The sequence below is a fragment of the Sceloporus occidentalis genome, unplaced genomic scaffold, assembly GCF_023333645.1.
Source record: "Sceloporus occidentalis isolate IW3139 unplaced genomic scaffold, rSceOcc1.0.p SCAF_21, whole genome shotgun sequence".
Lineage (NCBI taxonomy): Eukaryota > Metazoa > Chordata > Lepidosauria > Squamata > Phrynosomatidae > Sceloporus > Sceloporus occidentalis.
The window spans coordinates 8,729,476-8,753,402 of record NW_028317001.1 but is presented as its reverse complement, the minus strand read 5'-3'; the positions used below and the strand labels follow the sequence as shown (position 1 = coordinate 8,753,402).

The 23,927-nt window shown below is 43.5% G+C and overlaps 1 protein-coding gene across 1 annotated transcript in view; it reads left to right on the top strand.

Moving 5' to 3' along the window:
* The first annotated feature begins 2,008 nt into the window (after positions 1-2,008).
* Positions 2,009-23,927, top strand: part of LOC149301547 (uncharacterized) — a 37,898-nt gene continuing 15,979 nt past the window's right edge. Inside the window, exons 1-3 of the mRNA XM_089484235.1 lie at positions 2,009-2,039; positions 3,194-4,300; positions 15,866-16,125. Of these exons, the coding sequence (XP_089340361.1) occupies positions 2,009-2,039; positions 3,194-4,300; positions 15,866-16,125 (1,398 nt within the window). The remainder of the gene's footprint in view (positions 2,040-3,193; positions 4,301-15,865; positions 16,126-23,927) is intronic.

The window sequence follows — 23,927 nt, the reverse complement described above, 5'->3', positions numbered from 1 at the left end:
GGGAGGATAGTTTTAATACAAGCCTTGTTCTTCTTCTTCACAAACATTGGGCTTTGGCTCCTAAGAGGAGGCTTGTCCCCCAAACAAGGCCAAACGTGGCTCCTTTGGGAGGTTTTAAAAGTCTCCCCAGTTTCCTTATTAATAGATTTTTAGGCAAGAAGGAAGGAGACAGACCAGAATAACTCATATTACCAAGAATGAAACAAACCAACATAGAATTAAACAAGAACAAGAAGAATAAGGATTAGAGACTAAATCAAACTACTTATTTTTTAAAGGAAAACCACTATTAGGAGGCTAAAAACAAGACATGGGCGCTTCTACCCTTTTAAAACCGACTCAGACTGTATCTGCACTGGAGAAATAATCCAGTTCTAAAGTGTATTAACTCTTCTGTTTCCATCCTATGGAATCCAGGGATTTGTAGTTTGTTGTGGCATGAGAGCTCTCTGGCAGAGAAGGCTAAGTGTCCAAAGGTAAAATCCCAGGATTCCACAGCACTGAGCGGTTAAAGAAGTGTCAAAGTGCTTTATTTCTATAGTGTGGATGCAGCCTTCTTGGGAAAGGGGCTGATGCTGGGGAAAAGCACTGGTGAACTCTGGAGGTTTCAGCAGATGATTTATTTATTTATTTATTTATTTATGATGTACTCCTTTCACATCCCCTAATCCCTGCCACTCTAAGAAGGCATGGAGTATCTGTTGAGTAGGGGAGCTGCAGTGAATCTATGCTAGGTCCAGGGGGCTTTGTTTGGTGCAGAGGGAGGAGGGGGATGCCCACCTCTGCATCGGCCCAAAGGAGGCATGTGTCACCTGCATATGTCACCAGCAGGATGCTGGTCTCTGTGTCTTTGAGTGCTGCAGGGTTTCTTGCCAAGCCAATCCTAACTCTGATCCCTTTTCTCAGGAACCTCATCATGGCCTCCTTGTACACGGCTTTGGGGCTTCTCTTGCTAAAAGTGCCCCAAGTGCAGGGCCACTAGGACCCCTGCCCACCTGATGGCTGACACAGAGGCCAATCGGAGGGAGTTGGGCTCCAACAGAAAGAGGCTATCGAGGTACAACAGCTCTTTGGTGAGTCACTATCCTATTAGCTTCATCTGTGTCACTGCTGGGTCAATTTATGAAAGGAAGCAAATAAAATACTGTCCAGATTTGGCAGAGACAGCCCTGATTAATCCTCTGACACCCCACTTTTTCAGGGGCTTTTAAAAATGCCCCAGTTGCTCTCTTCTACTCCCAATTTCCCCCTTCTCAGCTCTCCTCAGTTCCTGAGTGCAACTGAGTTTGCAGCCCATCAACTCAAAAGTGGGGAGAGGAGAGGAAAGAAAGAGACAGGATATGGCCCTTCCCAGGAGGCTGAACCAGAAGGAAACTGCTGTGCCCTTCCTAGCTTGTGTGATCTTCCTCATAAACAACTTTGGCCATCTTTACTGCCTTCTGGGTTGCTTGTCCACATGTGTCTTGTTTTCCCCATCTATGAAATGTTGGCGGCTATGGGAGAACATCTCTGGATCTAAATATGGGGTGGGCCCAGTGGCCCTCAAGCCCAGAGTGCTCCCCAGAACTGTGATTAAAAATGACATTTGCCTCTCAAATGTGGCAAGAAATGTCTAAATGCACCATAATTCTTTGGTAGCTAAATGTACTGTATGTGTTGGGATAGTGAGTATCCTAATCAATCATCAATATCCCAGCCATGGCCTAAAGTATATTGTTTATTATATTGTATATTATATTGAAAAGATTCAAGACAAACTGGATCTCAAAGGCAGTAACTTTTTTCTTGCAAACAGAATTTAAAGTTTATATCCTGGACTGAATTCTGAAGTGATGAAATAATATTTGGGATGAACCATGTGCTTTCCTCCCCTTTTGCTTAGTCTCTCTCTTTGGATGAGGGCTATTTTCTGTTGCAGGTGACCTTTGCGGATGTGGCAATATACTTCACCGAGGACGAATGGAAACTGTTGTCAAAGAAGCAGCGACTTATGTACAATCATATAATGATGGAGAATTATGGGAATGTGACCTCTGTCGGTAAGGAACCGGAATCCACTAGCATTATAGAATCACAGAGTTGGAATAGACCACAAGGGCCATCCAGTTCCACCCACTTCTGCCATGCAGGAATACACATTCCAAGCACCCTCCAGTCTCTGTTTAAAGACCTCCAAAGAAGTGGACTACACCAAACTCTAAGGGAGTATATTCCACTGTCGAAATAAAAAAGATATATAAATAAAACTTTATTTATATACCACCTTTCCTGTAGTTCAAAGTGATTCACAACATAGTAAGCATGTGACTGACGCTGAAGAACAGCCAGTTGGGGCTGATATTTATACTGAAATTGTTGCTTGGGGGCAGAAACAGAGCATTCAAAATTGCTTTAGGATGTTTTAATTGCTTTGGAATGTTTCCTGGGTGGGGAAAGAACAGGATTGTCACACCGGCTCTTAGTTCCTTCTTAGCTCTGAATTCTGATCCCATTCACAAGCCAATGTATAGCACAGTCTGAAGGCGACACTCCCAGAACTCAACAATAACATAGCAGAGTACAGAAGCAAATCTCCAGATATAGGCATTGGCGATGCACTAAACACTTTCGACACTTAAAAATAATTCACAGTCCTTGGTGGTTCTTTATCCTGAGTTGCAATATAAAACAAATATTTACTATCTCTCCTCTCTACCTTCCATCCACTTCACAATCTTTTGTACACACAACTCCAACCCACATCAATCCACATGTGAGCTGTATCCTGTATTGGTTGTGAGTCATCTCCTGGTGCCACACAGCATGAAGCATCCTCTGCAGTTAGCTTGCATCATGCCATGTGCTCTGACTCAACACTTTATGGCAGTCTCACAGGAAATGATGCCACTTTTCCATTAAAATAGTTTTACATATATTTAATGGAATATTTTTCAACGGCCTGACTATCTGCTTCTACTGATTTCCTCATGGCAGTTCCCCTTCAATCTCTTCTTTGGTAGCTCCTATGAGTAAGGATACAATCATTATATAGATTTGGGGGCATCCAGAACACGGTCATGCTCAGGTCACTCATACCAATTTTATTAATTTGATCTCAAATAGGGAAGGGTGAACGTGGGGCTAAATCTTGGGGTAACACTTTCCTCTCTTAACACTGAGATTCAGTCTTGTCTGTCATTGTCCTCCTTTACAGAAGAATTTGTTAGGCATGAGAGAGTCCACACAAGAAAGAAGTCACATAGATGCCAGCATTGTGGAAAATGTTTTTCTTCAAATGCACACCTAGTGAGACATCAGAGAGTCCACACAGGAGAGAAGCCATACAAATGCCAGCGTTGTGGGAAATGTTTTTCTTCAAAGTCATGCCTAGTGATACATCAGAGAGTCCACACAGGAGAGAAGCCATACAAATGCCAGCGTTGTGGGAGATGTTTTTCTTCAAAGTCATGCCTAGTAAAACATCAGAGAGTCCACACAGGAGAGAAGCCATACAAATGCCAGCGTTGTGGGAGATGTTTTTCTTCAAAGTCATGCCTAGTGATACATCAGAGAGTCCACACAGGAGAGAAGCCATACAAATGCCAGCGTTGTGGGAGATGTTTTTCTTCAAAGTCATGCCTAGTAAAACATCAGAGAGTCCACACAGGAGAGAAGCCATACAAATGCCAGCGTTGTGGGAGATGTTTTTCTTCAAAGTCATGCCTAGTAAAACATCAGAGAGTCCACACAGGAGAGAAGCCACACAAATGCCAGCGTTGTGGGAGATGTTTTTCTCGGAAGTCAATCCTAGAGACGCATCAGAGAGTCCACACAGGAGAAAAGCCATACAAATGCCAGCGTTGTGGGAGATGTTTTTCTCGGAAGTCAATCCTAGAGACGCATCAGAGAGTCCACACAGGAGAGAAGCCATACAAATGCCAGCGTTGTGGGAGATGTTTTTCTCGGAAGTCAATCCTAGAGACGCATCAGAGAGTCCACACAGGAGAAAAGCCATACAAATGCCAGCGTTGTGGGAAATGTTTTTCTTCAAAGTCAAACCTAGTGATACATCAGAGAGTCCACACAGGAAAGAAGCCATACAAATGCCAGCGTTGTGGGAAATGTTTTTCTTCGAAGTCATACCAAGTGATACATCAGAGAGTCCACACAGGAGAGAAGCCATACAAATGCCAGCGTTGTGGGAGATGTTTTTCTTCAAAGTCACGCCTAGTGATACATCAGAGAGTCCACACAGGAGAGAAGCCATACAAATGCCAGCATTGTGGGAAATGTTTCTCTCAGAAGTCACACCAAGTGACACATCAGAGAGTACACAAAGAAGAGAAGCCACTTTATTTTTGTCAGTAACGAATATATATAAAATTTAATTCAGTGTTGCCAAGAAAAGGCCCTTGTGATTGTGTTTGAAAGGTTTGTCTGTCCATATGTCTGTTGTAATTTGTTAAGTTTAGATTTTAATTGTTAATAGTATAGATAGTTGCTTTGGGTTGTGAATTTGGCTGGGGGTTGTGGGTTGTGGTATAGGTTATCTAGATGTGGAGCTGGGATTTGTTGCAGCTGTCTAGAATAGTTATGGGAATGATAGCTTTTGCAATGTGTGGGATGTTGGCTGAAGAAAGTGGGAGGCTTGTATTAACAGAAAGGGCTAGTTTCTGGGGGTGGCAAAGGGGACCTTGTTTCCTGTGGGGCATAGACTGTGGGAACTGGAGGTGGGGGCTAGGATTGGAAGAGGCTTTGGGGCTTGCAGTGGGCAGTTCTGACTCTGTGTTCTCAATAAAGTTCTTTGCTATTTCAACACACTGGATTCTTTAATGCACAGAAGTTCTGCATTTGCACAAAACTGAACCTTTCTTTTCTCCTCAGTCCTCACCTCCATTCCCAGCCATAAGAACAGCAGAGGCAAACACACATACACACAAATACACAGGATACACAAAGAGAGCTTGATTTCCAAAGCAGAGCCTTCCTTTCTTGCCTTTCCCTCCTGAGTCCAGCTCTGCATCTTGGGCTCCATTGCAGTCTCCTCAAAGGAAGAATGGAGGGAAGGAAGGGGAGACCACTGAACCCCCGGCGCATACCTTCCTTTCTCACAAAGGCCTTAGTGGAATAAGCAGCAGCATCTGGGCCCTGGCAATCCCTGCGCATGCTGAGAAGGGGCTTTGAGAGGGATCTTGTGGTCGGCTAGGACCAAAAGCCTAGGCAAGTCCAGCAGCAGCTCATAGACCAGTTGTGTCAGCTTGGCTAGGGAGTCTGTTAAGGAACGGGGCGGAAGTAGGCCAAGAGAATCACCAGTCTTTCCCTAGTCTTTAAGCTGAGGTAAATACATTCAATGTGGTCCATCATATGGATAGGTATCCTGCTCAAGGAAAGATCGTCTTCATGGACCAAAGGTGCTCCCCTTATCTGCTCACTGCTCAGGTCTCCGTGAAACAAGCCAGGTCAGCCTATTGGTCCAGTAGGAGATCATGGACTATGTGTGTTTTATTTTTGACTGACCTGGCATTACACAAGAGCAGGGAAAGGTTCTGTGGTTGGTTTGGTATGCTCTCCAGGTCTTTTGGGATAGCAGGGGGAATGGAAGGGGAGAGAGATATCTGTCAGGGTCTTCAGTGCAGCCCCTCTTGCAACACAAAAGGCAGTACTTTGAAAAAGAATAGCTTTTATTGAAGAAGAAGATACATGTCATAGAAGTGACTTTTTTGTCAAGAATGAAAGAAAGTATAAGCATATCCCTTTTATAACCATATGAATCCACCCCTCTCCATTTACCAATAAAGCTAATTAATTGGATAGCCCTTTCCCGCACAGCGTTCTCCCGCCCTTTTCTGCGCAGTGTCCTCCCATCCGGGATTCTGGCAGCTTTCCTAAAAGCAATTAAGCTCTCATGTGCCTTTTCTCAACCACTGCACCTGTGGTCTTGGACCACAGAACTCAGCCACACAACAGTTTTCATTAACATTATGGCTTAACAATGTATATATATCCCCATCAATCCCAATCTAATATGATACCATGTGAAAATATAATAAGCATAAACCCATAATACAGTATAAAAATACCAATAACTCTCTAGGTTCCCCCTCCCTTTACAGAGACCAGTCTTTTAAACTCAAGCCTCTGTTAGAAGTATGATTCCTGCACATTCCAATCCTAGCAAACAAGCAGTTTCTCTATTATTATTATTTACGTTATTTATACCCCGCCCTTCAGCCCTAATGGCTCTCAGAGCTGCTTACAATCATTATTTTTAATAAGACGGTTCCCTGCCCTCAGGCTTACAATCTAAAAGACAGGACACAAAAGGAGAAGGGAATGGTGAGGAGGGGAGGGGATCAGGTCCAGCAGTTCTTCTCTCCCTCTGAGGCCTGGACCAAGGCAGATGGACTAGAGGGAGGGCGCTTCTTCTTCAGCTAGCCCTGGTGGAGTTGGGCCAGCCTATTCCCTCCCTCCCCGGCCAAAGGATGACAGTTATGAAGGGAGGAGCCTCTATCTTCAGGCTAGCCCTGGTGGAGCTGGACCAACCTATTCACTCCCTCCCAGGCCGAAGGATGACAGTTTTGGAGGGAGGAGCCTCTATCTTCAGGGTAGCCCTGATGGAGTTGGGCCAGCCTATTCTCTTCCTCTCAAGCCGAAGAATAACAGTTATAGAGGGAAGAGCCTCTATCTTCAGGCTAGCCCTGGTGGAGCTGGACCAGCCTATTCCCTCTGTCCCAGGCCGAAGGATGACAGTTATGGAGGGAGGAGCCTCTATCTTCAGGCTAGCCCTGATGGAGTTGGACCAGCCTATTCTCTTCCTCTCAAGCCGAAGGATGACAGTTATGGAGGGAGGAGCCTCTATCTTCAGGCTAGCCCTGGTGGAGTTGGGCCAACCTATTCTCTCCCTCTCAAGCCGAAGGATGGCAGTTATGGAGGGAGGAGTCTCTATCTTCAGGCTAGCCCTGATGGAGTTGGGCCAGCCTATTCTCTCCCTCCCAGGCCGAAGATGACAGTTATGGAGGGAGGAGCCTCTATCTTCAGGCTAGCCCTGATGGAGTTGGGCCAGCCTATTCCCTCCGTCCCAGGCCGAAGGATAACAGTTATGGAGGGAGGAGCCTCTATCTTCAGGCTAGCCATGATGGAGTTGGGCCAGCCTATTCTCTCCCTCCCAGGCCGAAGATGACAGTTATGGAGGGAGGAGCCTCTATCTTCAGGCTAGCCCTGGTGGAGCTGGGCCAGCCTATTCTCTCCCTCTCAAGCCGAAGGATAACAGTTATGGAGGGAGGAGCCTCTATCTTCAGGCTAGCCATGATGGAGCTGGGCCAGCCTATTCTCTCCCTCCCAGGCCGAAGGATGACAGTTATCTTAACATGACAGATTATCTTAAGATGACAGATTCTTTAGCCATGATCTCTCTACCTCTTTCTAGTATCTTCTATTAAAGCACATATTAAAACTTATTATTTTAACCCACCATAAATCTCATCTATTTCAACTCTAATCTAAACCTAAACCTATAACCCTTATGGCATGTATCCCTAAATGAATAAATGAATGAATAAATGGATTCATGACATATTGTGACTTCAAGCTGGTGCTGTTTACCTGAATGAGACTGGCCCATTGCGACCTAAGACTGATACTCCTTGCCTGCAGCAATGAGATGGGACCACTGTGACTTTAGGCTAATGCTGCTTACCTGAAAGTTTGAGACGTGACCATTGCAACCTGAGGCTGATGCTGCTTACCTAAAGGATTGAGATTGGCGCATTGCAACCTGAGGCTGATTCTCATTGCCTGAGAGATTGAGACTGGCCCATTTTGACTTCAGGCTGATGCTCCTTGCCTGAATAAGGAGTTTTGTAATTACAAAACTACACATTGAGATAGCACTATTGTGACTTCAGGGTGGTGCTGTTTACCTGAAGGATTGAGACTGGCCCATTGCAACCGCAGGCTGATGTTACTTGCAAGAGACTGGTCCATTGTGTGTCAGAACTAGTGTATAAGAGTTCTGTCATTAAGGGTAAAAATATTAGGGTTTGGTTATTAAAGTAGGAGTTACAGTGGTAGTTCATAGTAGGTAGTGTAGAGTGATGGGTATAGAAAGCACTAATGGAAAATGATAGAAGGACAGATGGAGTGGCTTTTAGATGAAGGAGGGTGTTTGGAGAGAGGGATGGGGTTGTAGCTGTAGACTGGTTATCAAGGAGGAGTGAAGCTGGCTTGGAAACACCGCTCTTCAAGGTGAGGCTGTCTGGGAAGGGAAGGGGAAGTATACACAACCTTGGTATCTATGCAGCCTCCGCTTGTGTTGCTGTAGCTTGGGAATTGGGGGCTTGCTTAGGGAGGGGTTGAGTGGGTTAAGAAGGGAGCAAGTTCCTTTGGACTTCAGACTTTGCAAAAAGGTGTCAATGGATGTTTCTGCCTGGATTCATCAATAAAGCTTCTTTTGTTTCAAATGAGTTTTGTTTTTTGAGCACAGGACTGACTCCAGATATCGCAGTTTGCAAAGTCTCACAGTTTTAACTCCAATGGAGACCCAAGAACAAGAAGAGTTGTTGGGCAGGGAACTGTCTGGTTAAAAATAATAATAAATGTAAGCCGCCCTGAGAGCCATTAGGGCTGAAGGGTGGGATATAAATACCAAAATAAAATAATAATAATAAATAAAAAAATAATGACTGGGCTCCAGTCAATGGAGGTCTTCTTCAGGCAGAAAAGGGAGGTTTATGCAAATGCAGAATGACATCACGGCTATGGAAGGCTCTCTTGACCAATCAGAGAGCAAGATAAAGGTTCTTCTGGAAGCTTCCGTGAGAAGGAGATATAAGGCCTGAGAGACCAAGAGACAGTTGGAGGAATTGTGTCGGTTGGAGATCGAGGGAGAGAGTTAAAGAGCGGATCTTGGAAGTTAGTCTCAGAATTGGACGCTTAGGTTTATTTATTTCTTTAATAGCTTGTATGAAGTTAACATTATATACTTACAAATATTGTACCTGCAAGATTCTTAATATCTTGTAGGACTTATGTTTACTTATATTTCGTTATCTATAATAAATACCTCCTTGGAGTATCTACTACTCAACGCTCTTTTTACACATGTTTTGGCTCGGTTGATGCTTGGGAAGATCAGTAAAGAAAGAGAAATAAGGTTCCTTAACTGGTCCCAGTGTAGGTTAAGGGAAATCCTTTTATGATTCACTGGATGATGGCAGCGTGATTTAAGGAAGTTAAGGGTCTGCTGGGCTAAGAGCCATAATGTCTAAATGTCTCATTAACAATTTGTAAGCCACTCTGATAGCCTTTTGTTTGAAGAGAGGGGTATGAAACTATTATTATTGTTATTGTTATTGTTATTATTACAGGGCCGCAGTTTGGCTGCTTGGACCACCGGAGATCATCACAGTGAGTCAGTTGGAAAAGCCCATCTCACTCCAGAAAATAAAGGTACTTGAGGAGTTTGCACTCTATCTCTTTCTGTAATAATAGCTACAAAACTGATAATAGCATTTGGGACATTTAGTCTTTTAAAAACAAATATGGCAGATTTAAATGCTGCTTTAAAACCTCTTTCCATCTGCCATGTTTGCACTGGTTTTGGGTGGAAATGAGAAAGTGTTGGGAGGGAGGGACTGCCAACAGAATTAGGAGATGCATTGCAGGCTATGGACAGTTTGCGGCCAAGAAAGGTCCAAAACACAAGGCAGCAATAGTCCAGTTTGAGAGCGCTTTAACTGCCCTGGCCCAGTGCTAGGGAATCCTGGGAACTGGAGTTTATTGTGGCACCAGAGCTCTCTGACAGAGAAGGCTCAATGTCTCACAAAACTACATTTCCCAGAATTCCCTAGCACTGAGCCAGGGCAGTTAATGCAGTCTCAGATTGGACTATTGTTGTAGTGTGTTTTGGACTTAAGTGACCCTTGGCAAATCACACTCTCTCAGCCTCAGAGGATGGCAATGGCAACCCCTCTCTGAAGAAACCTGCCAAGAAAACCCCATGATAAGGTTGCTTTAGGATTGCCATAAGTTGGAATTGAATTGAAGACACACTTGAAGAACAGATAAAAGTCTGCAATTATTTCTCAGGTTGTACATGGGAATTGGAGGCAGTGTGGTGCAGTGGTTTGAGTGTTGGATTACAACTCTGGAAGCCATGGTCCAGTGCCCCAATCCTCCATGAAACCAGCTGGGTCCCTTGGACAAGAAGTCACACTCTCTCAGCCTCAGGGAAGGCAATGGCAAACCTCCTCTGAACAACTCTTGCCAAAGAAACCCCAGAAGAGGCTCCTCAGAAGTCGACAATGACTTGGAGCCACTCCACAAAAACAACAAAGCCTCAAGAAAGGGACAGCGTGTTTTAATGGCTGGAGCATTGGACTATGACCCTGGAGCCCAGGGTTCAAATGCCTTCTTGGCCACGGAAACCCACTGAGTGACATTAGGCAAGTCACAGTCTCTTAGCCTCAGAGGGAAGCACTTGCAAAACCACCTCTGAACAAATCTTGCCAAGAAAAGCCTGCGAAGGGCTTTCCTTAGGGTTGCCATAAGTCAGAAACAACTTGAAAGCACACAATGACAAAAGGGAAGTAACACCAGGGAGAAAAGAAAGAAAGAAAGAAAGAAAGAAAGAAAGAAAGAAAGAAAGAGAAGACGTGGGAGTTGTAGTCCTTGTTTCAGAGGGACTGGAGGGGCCTTACTGCAGGGCAGGACCCCTCCTCTTTCTGGCCATATGAATGCTGGGAGATCAAGTCCAGGAAATACACTGTAAATCCCATTGGCAAGAGAAACGGCTACTACTGCCTTTCAGATTCAGTTTACCCCAAATCCTTTATGAGGCCAGAAACCCCTTTGTTAAGAAGTGAACACCGAATATCTCAGGAAGGCCCTATATCTCCCAGGGCCCCCTCCCTCCAGGACCTCCTTCCACTCTTCCCTCAGTCTCTCTCTCTCTCTCTCCCCTGAAGGCCTCAAACTGCCAACTGCCAAGCGCTGAGGCAGAGGCAGCCATTTTGTGTTCTGGCAGCCATTTTGTGTTCCAGCGACCATTTTGTTTTCTGGCAGCACTTTTGCGTTCCAGCGGCCATTTTGTGCTGCTTGTGACTGGGGAATAATGTTCCAGAACCTTCTCTGAGGCCTCAGTTGAACAGAGTCTTCTCTTTCTCTCCTGAGGCTCCAGAGCGAGAAGGAGGCCAGGCTCCTTGGGCCAAAAGGAAGGAAGTGTGTCTCTTTCTGCCTCTGACTCTCCATTTTTGGGGGAAGGAAGGAAGGAAGGAAGGAAGGAAGGAAGGAAGGAAGGGGTCTGAGGAAGGCAGGCAGGGACTCGGGGCCAGTGGGGAGGCTGGGCTTTGGGGGCTGGGAGAGAGAGGTGGGGAAAGAGACCCTCCCTTTGGGCCCTAGCTGGGGAGGGTCCCACCGGTCCTTGCCTCCCCCTTTGGGAAAGGAGACCCCCTCAGCCCCCTGGACTGACTCCTGCCACTCATTCCTAGGGCTGGGACTCAGAGGGGTTTCTTAGACATTGTCACCTTCTGCCCTCCATGGCCATTGGCACTGACCTTTCCCCATTGCCTTCCCTCCCTCAGCCCTGTGGACCTCCTCCTCCTTCGCACTCAGAGCAACCCTTCTCAATGGCTGAGGAGACGGCCTCTGACCCGGGGAAGCTCCGGCAATAAAGGACTGCAGAAGAGCCCTTTCTGGGGCTGCAGGAATCAGGGTCTTTGTACTGAAGGTAGACCTTTATTCCTTGAGCTGGAAGAGGACCTTTGTTTAAATGTTTCAGTCCAGGATTGTATGGAAGGGTTGCAGCTGAGAGAGTGAGCCCATGCATTGCAGGAATAAAGTCCCAAATGCAGTCTCTAGCAAAACTGTCTTCCCAGAAAGTGGAAGTGAGATTTCCAGACCCCAGACACACAGTGTGGCAGTGAGTCCTTTGTGTGGGGACTTTGTGTACATGTTGTTTACTAGAGCTTTGTGAGGTATTTTTTTCTCTTGGATTATAAAATGAATTTACATAGCTCTTCACTTCCCCCAAATGAGCATAATCCACGGTTCCATGTTCAGTCATAAACCTATACATTTATAGATTTTTGATATTTCAAGTGCAACACATTCAGCATTGTTCATCTTTTTAAAAAATATACAAGGAAAAGTGAAGAAATTGTCATTTTGACAATAGATCCATTCAGAAACAATGCACACAAATGTACATGCCTCAATTTCTATGTGGCTTTAGCAAGCAGAGGGAGGAGGTGCATACTTCATGCTCCTGCTATGACTGACATAACAAAAACAGCAGTTACGCTTAGAGAAATAGTATCATCTACAAAAATGAAATAATTATTTTGATCAGTGTCTAAATGGGGAGGGGGCCATGATGAGGGGAGGCCATAGATCAGATCTCTAAGGTAATGTAGCTCTTATGCAGCCCAGGAGCTACAGCTTCTCCACCTGGGACATAAAGCAGGTCCTCCCGCTCCTCCTCTGTGTGAAAGAGAAGTCAAATTCTCATCAGTCATGATGATACAGTGACTTTGAGTGCTACAGGGTTTCTAGCCAAACCAAGCCTAACCCTTGTCTCTTTTCTCAGGAACTTCATCTTGGACACTTTGGACACGGCTTTGGAGTGTCTTTTGTTGGACGTGACCGAAGTACAGGGCCACCAGGATCTCCCTTCCCACATGATGGCCAACACAAAGGCCAAGCAGATGGAACTGGGCTCCAACAGAAAGAGGCTTCAGAGGTACAACAACTTTTTGGTAAGTTGCCATCCTGACTGTTAGTTTCATCTGTGTCTGGGCCAGCTCATGAAAGTAAGCAGAGAACATACTGTCCCAGTTTGGCAGAGAGAGTCCTGGTTAATTCTCTGTCACCTCATTTTTTCAGGGGCTTTGAAAATGTCCTATTTCACTCTCCTCCTCCCACTTTCCCCCTTCTCCTCAGGTCAGTTCAGTTGCTGCAAAATGTGATCCAAGTTCAAAAGAGTGTGCGTCCCATCAACACAAAAGAGGGGAGGAGGGAAGAGGGCAGGGTCTTTCCCTTGCAAGGAGTCGGAGCAAAAACAAACTTCTGTACCCTTCCTCACTTGTGTGATCATTATAATTAACAACTTTGTCCATCTGGACCGCCTTCTGGTGTTGCTTAGCCACATGTGTCTTTCTTTCCCAATCTGTGAAATGCTGGGGGATATGGCAGAATATCTCTGAACCTAAATTGAGGGTGGGCCCAGTGGCCCTGAAGCCCAGAGTACTCCCCAGAACTGTTTTGTAAAAATGAAATTTGCCTCTGAAATTAGGTGAGATATGGCTAAATGATTCATTGGTGACTCAATGTACTATACATGTTGACATAGTCAGTATCTTAATCAATAATATTCCAGAAATGGCCTAATTTATATTGTTTATCATATTATATATTATATTGAAAGAATTCGAGACAAACTGGATCTCAAAGGCTGTAGTTTTTCTTGCTTGCAGAATTTAAAGTTTATTTCCTGGACTGAATTCTGAAGTGTTGAAATAATATTTGTGATGCACCATGTGCTTTCCTCCCCTTTTGTTTAGTCATTTTCTGGATGAGGGCTATTTTCTATTCCAGGTGACCTTTGCAGATGTGGCAGTATATTTCACCGAGGAGGAATGGAAACTGTTGACAAAAAAGCAGAAACTGATGTACAGTTCTGTGATGATGGAGAATTATCAGAATGTGGCCTCTGTGGGTAAAGAACCTGAATCCATTGCCCTTCCTGTGAAGACTGAGGGCCCTTTCATAATTCACTGTCAAAGTGTAATGATTCCACTTTAGAATTATAGAATCAAAGAGTTGAAATAGACCACAAGGACGATCTGGTTCAATCTTCTGCCATGCAGGAACAGACATTCAAAGCACCCCTGAGAGATGGCCATCCAGCCTCTGTTTAAAGACCTCCAAAGAAAGATACTCCACCAAACTCTGAGGGAGTATATTCCACTGTTGACTATCTCTTACTCTCAGGAGGTTCCTCCTAAAGTTTAAGTGGAATCTCTTGTCCCTGTGGCTTGCATCCATTGTCCCATGTCCTTTTCCCTGGAGTAGCAGAAAGCAAGCCTGCTCCATCCTGAATATGACATCTCTTCAAATATTTGAACAGGGCTGCCATATCCACTCTTAACCTTCTCTTCTCCAAGCTAAACATACCCAGCTCCCTAAGTCATTCCTCAGAGAGCATGGTTTCCAGACCATTCACCATTTTGGTTTCCTTCCTCTGGACATGCTCCAGCTTCTCAATATCTGTTTGAATCGTGGTGCCCAGAAGTGGACACAGGATTATTGCAAGTGAGCCCTGACCAAAACAGAATAGAGTGGCACTATTACTTCCCTTGATCTTGACACTATACGCCTATTGATACAGCCTAGGATCATATTGGTCTTTTTAGCTGCTGCATCACACTGTTGACACATGTTCAACTTGTGCTGTACTACGATTCCTAGTTCCCTTTCACATGTAATTTAATTGTCATAACAACTTCCTGTGGAATCGTGAAATTTCTGGTTTTAGTGAGGAACTATTGTTCTCCACTTTGTAAGGTTTCTAAATATCCAATCCTAAACTGCCAATTCTGGAATGTTGTGGGACGCAAGTGCTATGCTTTTAGGGGAGTTTGGTACTTAGCTCAATAGAGCGAAATAGTTTTACTGGGGCAATAGTGACCGCTGGACTCAGCCAATCTATAGCAGTTCCTGAATCAAATAGATCTTCAGTGGGATTTGAAATAGGTTTTTGTGTTTTGTTTAGGGGGAAAGCAAAACACGCAGACATATACATAGAAGTGTTCACGCACACACGCAAGAACTAGGTAAAAAAGGTGGGCGTGGTGAATAGATGTAAGGCTTTGATAATGGTGATACGTTATCTATCCAGATCTTTATTCCAACTGTTGAGGATTTGAAATAAAGAGAGGTCAGTAGTTCCCATGACAATTGGGGTTGGTGAGTGCATTGAGGTGTTTAGCCATGAAAACAAACAGAGTGTCTATCTGTAACTGGACTGACACCGAAGAACAGCAAGTCGGGGCTGATATTTATACTGAAATTTAAGGGACCTCTGCAGTTAGCTTCCATCATGCCTTGGGCTCTGACTCAGGACTCTATGGCAGTCTCACAGGATATGATGCCACCTGTCAATCAAAGTATTTTTGTACATGTTTAATTGAATATTTTTTTTCAATAGTCCTTTGACTATCTTCTTCCACTGATTCCCTCAAGGCAGTCCCCATACGGTCTCTTCTTTGCTAGCTCCTAGGAGTAAGAATGCAACCGTTCAATGGATTTATGGTCATAAGCAGCAGGGTCATGCTTGGGTTACTCATAGCAACTTTATTAATTTAATCTCTAAGAAGTAGGGATTAATGAGGGCTAAATCATGCGGTAACACCCTCCTCTTTTAACGCTGATTTTCAGTCTCATCTGTAATTGTCCTTCTTTACAGAAAAACATTTGAGAGTCCCCACAGGAAAAAGGTCACAAAAATGCCAGCACTGTGGGAAAATTTTTGCTTACAAGTCAATCCTAGTCATGCATCAGAGGGTCCACACCAGGCAGAAGCCATACAAATGCCAGCATTGTGGGAAACGTTTTTCTTGGAAGTCAAACCTAGTGATGCATCACAGATTCCACACTGGAGAGAAGCCTTACAAATGCCGACATTGTGGGAAATGTTTTTTTATGAAGTCATACCTAGTGACACATCTGAGAATCCACACAGGAGAGAAGCCATACAAATGCCAGCGTTGTGGGAAATGTTTTTCTCGGACGTCAATCCTAATGATACATCAGAGAGTCCACACAGGAGAGAAGCCATACAAATGCCAGCGTTGTGGGAAATGTTTTTCTCGGACGTCAATCCTAATGATACATCAGAGAATCCACACAGGAGAGAAGCCATACAAATGCCAGCGTTGTGGGAAATGTTTTTCTCGGACGTCAATCCTAATGATACATCAGAGAGTCCACACAGGAGAGAAGCCATACAAATGCCAGCATTGTAGGAAAGGTTTTTCTCGGAAGTCAATCCTAATGATACATCAGAGAGTCTACACAGGAGAGAAACCATACAAATGCCAGCATTGTGGGAAAGGTTTTTCTCAGAAGTCAGACCTAGTGAAACATCAGAGAGTCCACAGAGGAGAGAAGCCACACAAATCCTAACATTATATTTGTCAATAACGAATACAAAAAATATATTTCAATCCAGCAGTGCAAAGAAAAGGCCCTTGTCATCTTATTTGTAAAATTTGTCTGTCAATATGTCTCTATGTTTTCAAGTTGGATTTTGTTAAGTTTAGGTTTTAATTGCCAATAGTATAGATAAGTGCTTTGGGTTGTCAATTTGGCTGGGGATTGTGGGTTGTGGTATACGTTAGGTAGATGGGAGGTTGGGATTTGTTGCAGCTGGTTAGAATAGTTATGGGAATTATAGCTTTTGCAATGTGTGGGATTTTGGCTTAAGAAAGTTGGGGGCAAGTATCAACAGAAAGGGCTAGTTTCTGGGAATGGCAAAGGGGGCCTTGTTACCTGTGGGGCATAGACTGTGGGAATTGGAGGTGGGGGGTAGGTTTGGAAGAGGGTCATGTTTTAGGTTTTAGGGGTTTTAATGTATTGTTTGGATTGGAGTGGTCAGTTCTGGCTTAAACATTGAATTTCTATGTGTTCTCAATAAAGTTCTTTACTGTTTCAACACACTGGACTTTGATGCACAGAATTTCTGAAATGACCCTTTCTTCTCTCCTCAGTTCTCTTCTCCATTCCCAGCCATAAGAACAGCACAGACACACAGACACAAACATACAGGATACACAGAGAGAGCTATATTTCCAAAGCAGAGCCTTCCTTTCCTACCTTTCCCTCCTGAGTCCAGCACTGCACCTTAGGCTCCATTGCGGTCTCCTCAAAGGAAGCAAGGAGGGAAGGAAGGGGAGGCCACTGAACCCCGGCGCATACCTTCCTTTCCCACAAAGGCTGCCAGCAAAATAAGCAGCAGCATCTAGGACCTGTGCATGCAGAGGAGGGGCCTTTGGGACTATATGCGCCTGCACAGTCTCAGCCCCAGAAGCCATTGCTGCCCTCACAGTCTGTTCTGAGGGAGGGAGGGAGGGAAGTGGGGAGAGCCCTTGTTCATTCAGAGGAATGGCTGGAGGGGAGAAGCCCCTCTTCTCCCCCCAAAGAAAGGCAGGGGTCCTGCAAGGCCTCCTCTCCCTCTTTCCTTCCCTGCCCCCTCCTTGGGGGATTCCTTGGGTCCCGGGTACTTGGGGAGTTATTATGAGAAATGAAGGCCGGTGGGACCCTTGGAGAGAGGCATGGCCATGGAGGGGAGGGGGATCCAAAGGTAAAAAGGTCTTTGAGTGGCCCCCTCCCTCGTGGAAAGTGGGACCGAGGAGAGACCCTCTCTTCTGATGCCTCATTTGGGGTAGAGTTTTGTGCCAAATAGAAAGCACCGCACAGGATAGGATTCAATGACATTTTTCTTGGGGAGTTTTCTCTGGAGTCCTGGGGGAGGGGGCTCTGGGGGGGGGGAGAGAAGAGCCAAAATCCTCTTGGCCAAAGCCAAGAGGAGGGAGACAGAGGGACCTCAAATCTCTGGCAATTCCCTGTCAACCTGGGAACTAGGCTTAGAGACCCACAGGATCCAGATTGGGCATCCTCCCTCACATAGTTATCTTTTACTTCACAACAACCCTGCAGAGGAGGACCAACAGAGAGACCCACAGCCCCAGAAACATTCCCCCCCCAGTTCTGGGAGCATACTGAAAGGGCTTTTGACCCCCTTGAAGAGATGTTATTCTTATTCTTATTCTTATTTATATTCCACCTTTTCTCAAAGGAATCAAAGAGGATTACAATAATAAAATAACATACAATTTAAGAAATACAATTAAAATTCCAAACCCCCAACCCTTCTCCCAATTATAAAAATATTAATCAACCCTTAAAAATCCTATTAAACAGCAAGAAAATTTAAAACTTTCATAACACAATACAGCAAAAAAGGTTTTTCGGGCAAGAAATGGGTCGTTTTCTGAAGGAGAGGTGGGAGGGCAGGAACGATATACATCAATAGCAATTTCCATAACAGTAACGATGGCAAGGGTAAGGGCCAGGAGGAGGGGGAGGCAAGTCAATAGATCTAATCTAGTCTGGAAAGAGGTCCGTCTTAATAGCCTTCCTAAAGGCTTCCAAGGTGTTAATAGGACGGATCTCATCCAGAGGTCGTTCCAGAGTGAACCAACACCTTGTATCTTGTCCAGAAACTAATGGGCAGCCATTGGAGGGATTTAAGAACCGGTGTAATGTGGGCAGTTCTAGAAGAGCCCGTAACCAACCTGGCTGCCATATTCTGTACCAATTGAAGTTTCTGAACTTGGCACAAGGGTAGCCCCATGTAGAGTGCATTACAGAAGTCGAGCCGAGAGGTGACCAGCGCATGTACTACTGTTTCAAGGTCTCCCTGCTCCCTGCCCCATGTCTCCGAATGATCTCACCTAACAGCTTCATGTAAATGTTGAATAGCATTGGGGACAGAATCACGGTTTGAGGGACGCCCGACTTGAGCTCCCTCTTGGACGAACAACTGTCCCCAAGTAACAGGAATCTGCCAGAGATGTAGGACCTGAACCACTGGAAAGCAGTGCCCCAATTCCCAACTCTCCCATATGTTCCAGAAGGATACTGTGGTCAATGGTATTGAAGGCTGGTGAGAGGCCTTCAGTAGCACCAGCAGGGTCACACTTCCCCTTTTCAAAGAGCTGTCGATGCTCAGACGGAGGTCATCGACTAATGTGACCATGGCTGTCTCAACTCTGTAACCCGTCCTAAATCCAGTTTGAAATGGATGTAGAAAAATCCATTTCTTCCAAGACTGCTTGGAGTTGAATGGCGACTGCCCTCTCCATTACCTTGCCTAAGAATATTAAGATCCAAACTGGCCTATAATTGTTAGTGTCCAGACGGTCAAGGGGAAGGCTTTTTTAGAAGTGGTTTAACCACCGCCTCTTTCAGGCAAGATGGAAGAGAGCCTTCCCTGAAAGATGCATTAGTTATATGTTTAGCAGCATCTTGATGGTATCTCCCCCTGGACAGCCAGCCAAGACTGGAAAGGATCAAGAGAGCAAGTCCTCTTTTCATACTCCCAAGGAGCTTCTCCACATCCTCTGTACTAACTGACTCAAATTCATCCAGAATAACAGTATAGGCGGAGGCTCTGGATACCTCTCCTGTCACTTCTGTCGTAAGGCCAGCATCCAAATCGGCTCTCATCTGAGAGATTTTGTCTGTGAAGTAGTTATTAAAAGCATCACAACAGGCTTTTGTAGGTTATGATAAAGAGTTCAGGGTTCTGGAAGCTATATATTAAATGGGACAGTGTTGAAAAATATGTTGTTTGGCAAATAGGTGATATAACCCAAGAAAAAGGTTTAGTTCACAGAGACTGGAAGAATCTTAAAGTAAAAGTTGAAAGAATAGATGTGTAAATGCAGAACATGTTCACGTCTATAAACTTCGCTCTCAAACATACTGGTGGCGACCAGATGACAGACAAGCGTCGGTGGGACCCCAAAAGCCATCAACCAACTGGAAAAGGAGATTCAACAGAAGGAAAAAGACCAAAGATTGTGATGAACTATCTAGAGAACGGGATGATTTTGATAAGGGACACTTTACGGTCTACAGAAGAAGATGTAAAGATTGCTCAACGCACTCAATGAATGTGGTCCAGTGAAACAGGAGGAAGCAAAGACTTTTTACTAGATGAGGTGTTAAGTCCACAGCCGGTAAAAAGAAACACAAGGACTGATCCAGAGAAGACTCCTAAAAAGGACAAGGATATAATTGAGTTGATAGACTGGAAAACCAATATATTGTAGTTTGCCATTAGTATAATGGAAGATGAAATGTTTTCAAAACCATACTGGGAACGGGGCAAAGTAGTTGGAGATGATGCTCCATCAATAAGAGAAAAGGGTTAAAAGATTAAATATGTTTGATAAAGACATTTAAATGGAACATATAAAGATCTAAAGTTGGGAAAAGGGTTATTTAAGTGTTATTAAAATATCAAAACCCAACAAGTGATAAGGGATATGGTTATAATATGCTAAACTTACAAGAAAATGATGGTAAGTTGTTATAACAGGTAGAACTGATATTAGACATATGTTTAAAAGGGGAACATACAGGAAAATACCAAGATATTTAAGTTGGTAATGGCTACTGATAAAAAAGTATATGAAGTATATCACAAGTGTCACCTGATGTGTGTATAATGTTATATATAATGGGTAAGTATAATTGATAACTGGGAGTTCCTTGGACCATAGAACCGTTTGGTTCTGTGTCTCAATGAACCTATTAAAGGGGGGAGGCGTGTGACGGACTGACTTACAAACCAGCCAATCAGAGGCCAGAGACTCTAAGCCAATCAGGTGCTGGCTGAGGAGTTTGAAGATTCTGCTTGGCAGTTGGGTGGAGTCAGTTAGGGTTTGCAATCCTGAGGGATGAAGCGGGAGTTCAGTGGGAGATAGTGATAGAGAGGATGGGAACAGTAGAGTCCAAGAGAGGACTGGGTTCCCATAGTTCCTGAGGGATGGTTACTTAAGGAACTGCTTTGTCCAGAGAGGGACAGGATTAGTTCTGGAGAGTCTAGAAGAGAGACTCAGTGGAACCAGACTCAGGAAGAGGGCTTTGGCTTACATCATTTCTTGAGGGATAGTATAGCCTGTGTGGAGGAGTTATTATTGTTATTATTGAGTTAAAACCGGCCCTGTATATATGTAACAAAAGAAGACAGAGTAACAGCTCCATCTCAAAGATACCTTTGCCTATTCTGTTTTAAAAATAAACTTATATCCTTGTTTAACCAGCCGCTTGGTCTGTGTTTTAAAATCCATCCACATGACTGTCCTTCAAACACCCAAAGAAGCGTCGGGTCAAAATAGAAGAGAGGATTGTGAATCGTTACATCATCTATTAGAGATTTAAATCTGATTCTAGATCTTTTCCTGCCCAGATGGTTTTTTGCAGGTCCTTCTGCCGTTCTAAAAATGGTTTGTCATTAAGAAGGATAGTTATAGTCTGAAATGAAAATAGTAATTTAGGTGGTACGTTCATTTTAACTGCCATGATCCTTCCCAAGGGGGATAGGTTGAGTTTAGCCCATCTATTGGGATCTTGGTTGATATCACCCCATATTTTCTTATAGTTCTTTTTAAAGAGGTCTTGGTTTTTAGAGGTGAAGTCAACACCTAGATATTTGACCTTTTTTCTACTTTAAAGCAAGTCACCTCTTATAGATTTTCCTGATCGTTCTTTTGTTAAATTCATTGGTAAAATTTTTGTCTTATCCCTGTTAATCCGGAAACCTGAATGCTGTCCATATTCCTTTGATTTATAAAGCAGGGGATTAACACTTTCTATTGGGTCAGATAAGTATATCACCGCGTCGTCCGCGTATAGTTTAAGTATGTACTCTTCCTGTTTTATTTCCAGGCCTTTGGTCTTCTTATCTTCTTTAATGCTAGTACTCAGAGTCCCTAAAGTGGCCATAAATAACAAAGGTGAGAGGGGTATCTCTCCTTACAGGTAACGCCTTCACTTTCCCCCCATTAATAATAAGCCTCGCTGTTTGTTTTCTATAGATTGCTTCTATTCAGCTGATAAAGTTATCTCCTAGAACCATTTTTCTTAAGGTTTCCAGCATGAAGTTCTAATTAACTTCATCGAACGCCTTTTCTGCCTCAATAAAAATCATAGCTGCTTTTTAATCTATTTTCTTCTCTTAGAAGTCTATAATATCTAGTAAATTTCTCGTGTTGTTTCTAAGGGGCCTTTTTGGGAGGAAGCCCGTTTGGTGTCTGTTTATGATATTTTGTAGGGTTTTTAAAAATCTTTCTGCTAAGACCATTGCAAAGATTTTATAATCGTTGTTAAGGAGAGAAATGGGTCTGAAATGTTTCACCTCCAGCAGCTCCTTACTTTCTTTAGGAATCAGTGCAATATCATCTATCTTCCGAGAGTCAGGCGTTCTTCTTTGTGAGAGTCTATTCGTGATTTCTACTAGGGGTTTAATTAGCTCTTTCTGTAAGCTCTTCTAATACATTGCGCTTAGGCCATCTGTCCCTGGCGCTTTAGGTGCCTTGGTTTTACTGATTGCTTCTAGCACCTCAGGAGCCATTATTGGTTTATTAAGTCCGATTCTCTGTTCTTCATCAATCTTTATTACGTCTTTTCTGTCCAAAGATTCTTGTATCCTCTCCTGGGAAATATATTCTTCTTTGTATAGATTTGTGAAATATTTATATAAACATTCTTTCATATGTTTTTGGTTGGAATAAATCTCATCCCCTTCTTTAACCCTTGAAAAGATCCGTTTCTCCTTTTCCTTTTTCAGTTTCCATGCTAACCATTTGCCAGGTTTATTATCATTCTCTAAGTGTTTCTGTTTGATGTGTCTTAAATTTTTCTCCTGGTCTTCTATTAGCCATCTGGATATTTCCTTTTGAATCTTCTTAATCTGTTGTTGAATCATTTTGTTTTGGGGGATTTCTTTAAGTAATTGTTCCTTATCCTTTAACTTTTCCTGCAGTTCTTTCCAATTCTTTTCTCTATTTTTTCCCCTTTTGAAAGATTGTTTCAAAGAGAAACCCCTCATTACCGCTTTGCTTGTGTCCCAGACGATCTCTGGGCTGACTTCTCCATTCAGATTTTCTTCAAAGAAGGATTTAAGTGGGTTTGTTTTTGCTTTATCTAGAATTTTTCCATCTTTTAACAAAGTCTCATCTAGTCTCCATATCAGTTCCTTAGGTTTATTCTTCAAAAACAATAAAATTGGGTTGTGACCCAATAGGATTTTTGGTAAGGTTTCTACTGCTTCCACCATTGTGCTAATAGTTGGGGAAGTCAAGAACATATCTATTCTTGACCAGGATTGATGGGTGTTTGAAAAGAACATAAATCCTTAGACAGACCATACTTGATTCTCCAGTATCTTCTAATGTGAAGGCTTCTTTTGATTCAAAGAAAGATTTCGGCAATTTCCCTTGCTTTAAGTATGTTTTGTTGTCTGCTTTTCTATCTATCTGGGGGTCTATCAGTCCATTCCAATCTCCCATCATTAAGGTCCTATCGCACAAACAGTCTGGCATTTGTCTTTTCAATTTTTCAAAGAACAGGCCTTTATTTCCTAAGGGTACATAAACTCCCACCATTAGGATCTTTTGGTCTTGTAAAAACTTCTACACCAACCAAGTATCCATTGGGGTCTCAGAATACCTCTTTAGATTCTGATTTATCCTTTACATATATCACTACACCTTTTTCCCTCCTTTTGGGGGCTGCTATCAATTTGGCATTTTTCAACAATCTTATATCCTCTTTCTTCATATGGGTTTCCTGAAGGCAAATGACATCAAGTCTCTGTTTCCCTCAATAATGGAAAAGTTTACCTCGTCATTTTGGGCTGTTAATTCCTTTAACGTTCGATGATAGGATGTCCGTCTTTTCCCATTTTATCCTCATATTCTCCATCTATATCGTTCTCTCTTGTGTTTGGATCTGGTTTCCTAAGCAATTCTCCTTCTTCTGTTTCTTCTTCTAAGCTCTCTTCCTTCTTATCCTCTTATCCTTTTCTGGGGTTGTTTCTTTCTTCTTTCTGACTGTCTCCGTTATTAAGTTCTTTTTCATTCTCATGTAGAAAATGTCTTGCTTTTTGTACCAAGTTGATTTGGTATCTTTTTTGCTTGAATTAAAAGATAGGCCCTGAGTTAGTTCCTATTTGTAGTAGATTCCATTGCTGCGCAAAACCTTAGTCAGTGGTCCATATTCCTTCCTCTTCCTTAACACTTTCCCAGAGATATCTTTCAACAATAAAATTTAATTCAATTTTGAATCTTGTATGAAAGTGTTGTTGTAGAATTGCTTCTTTC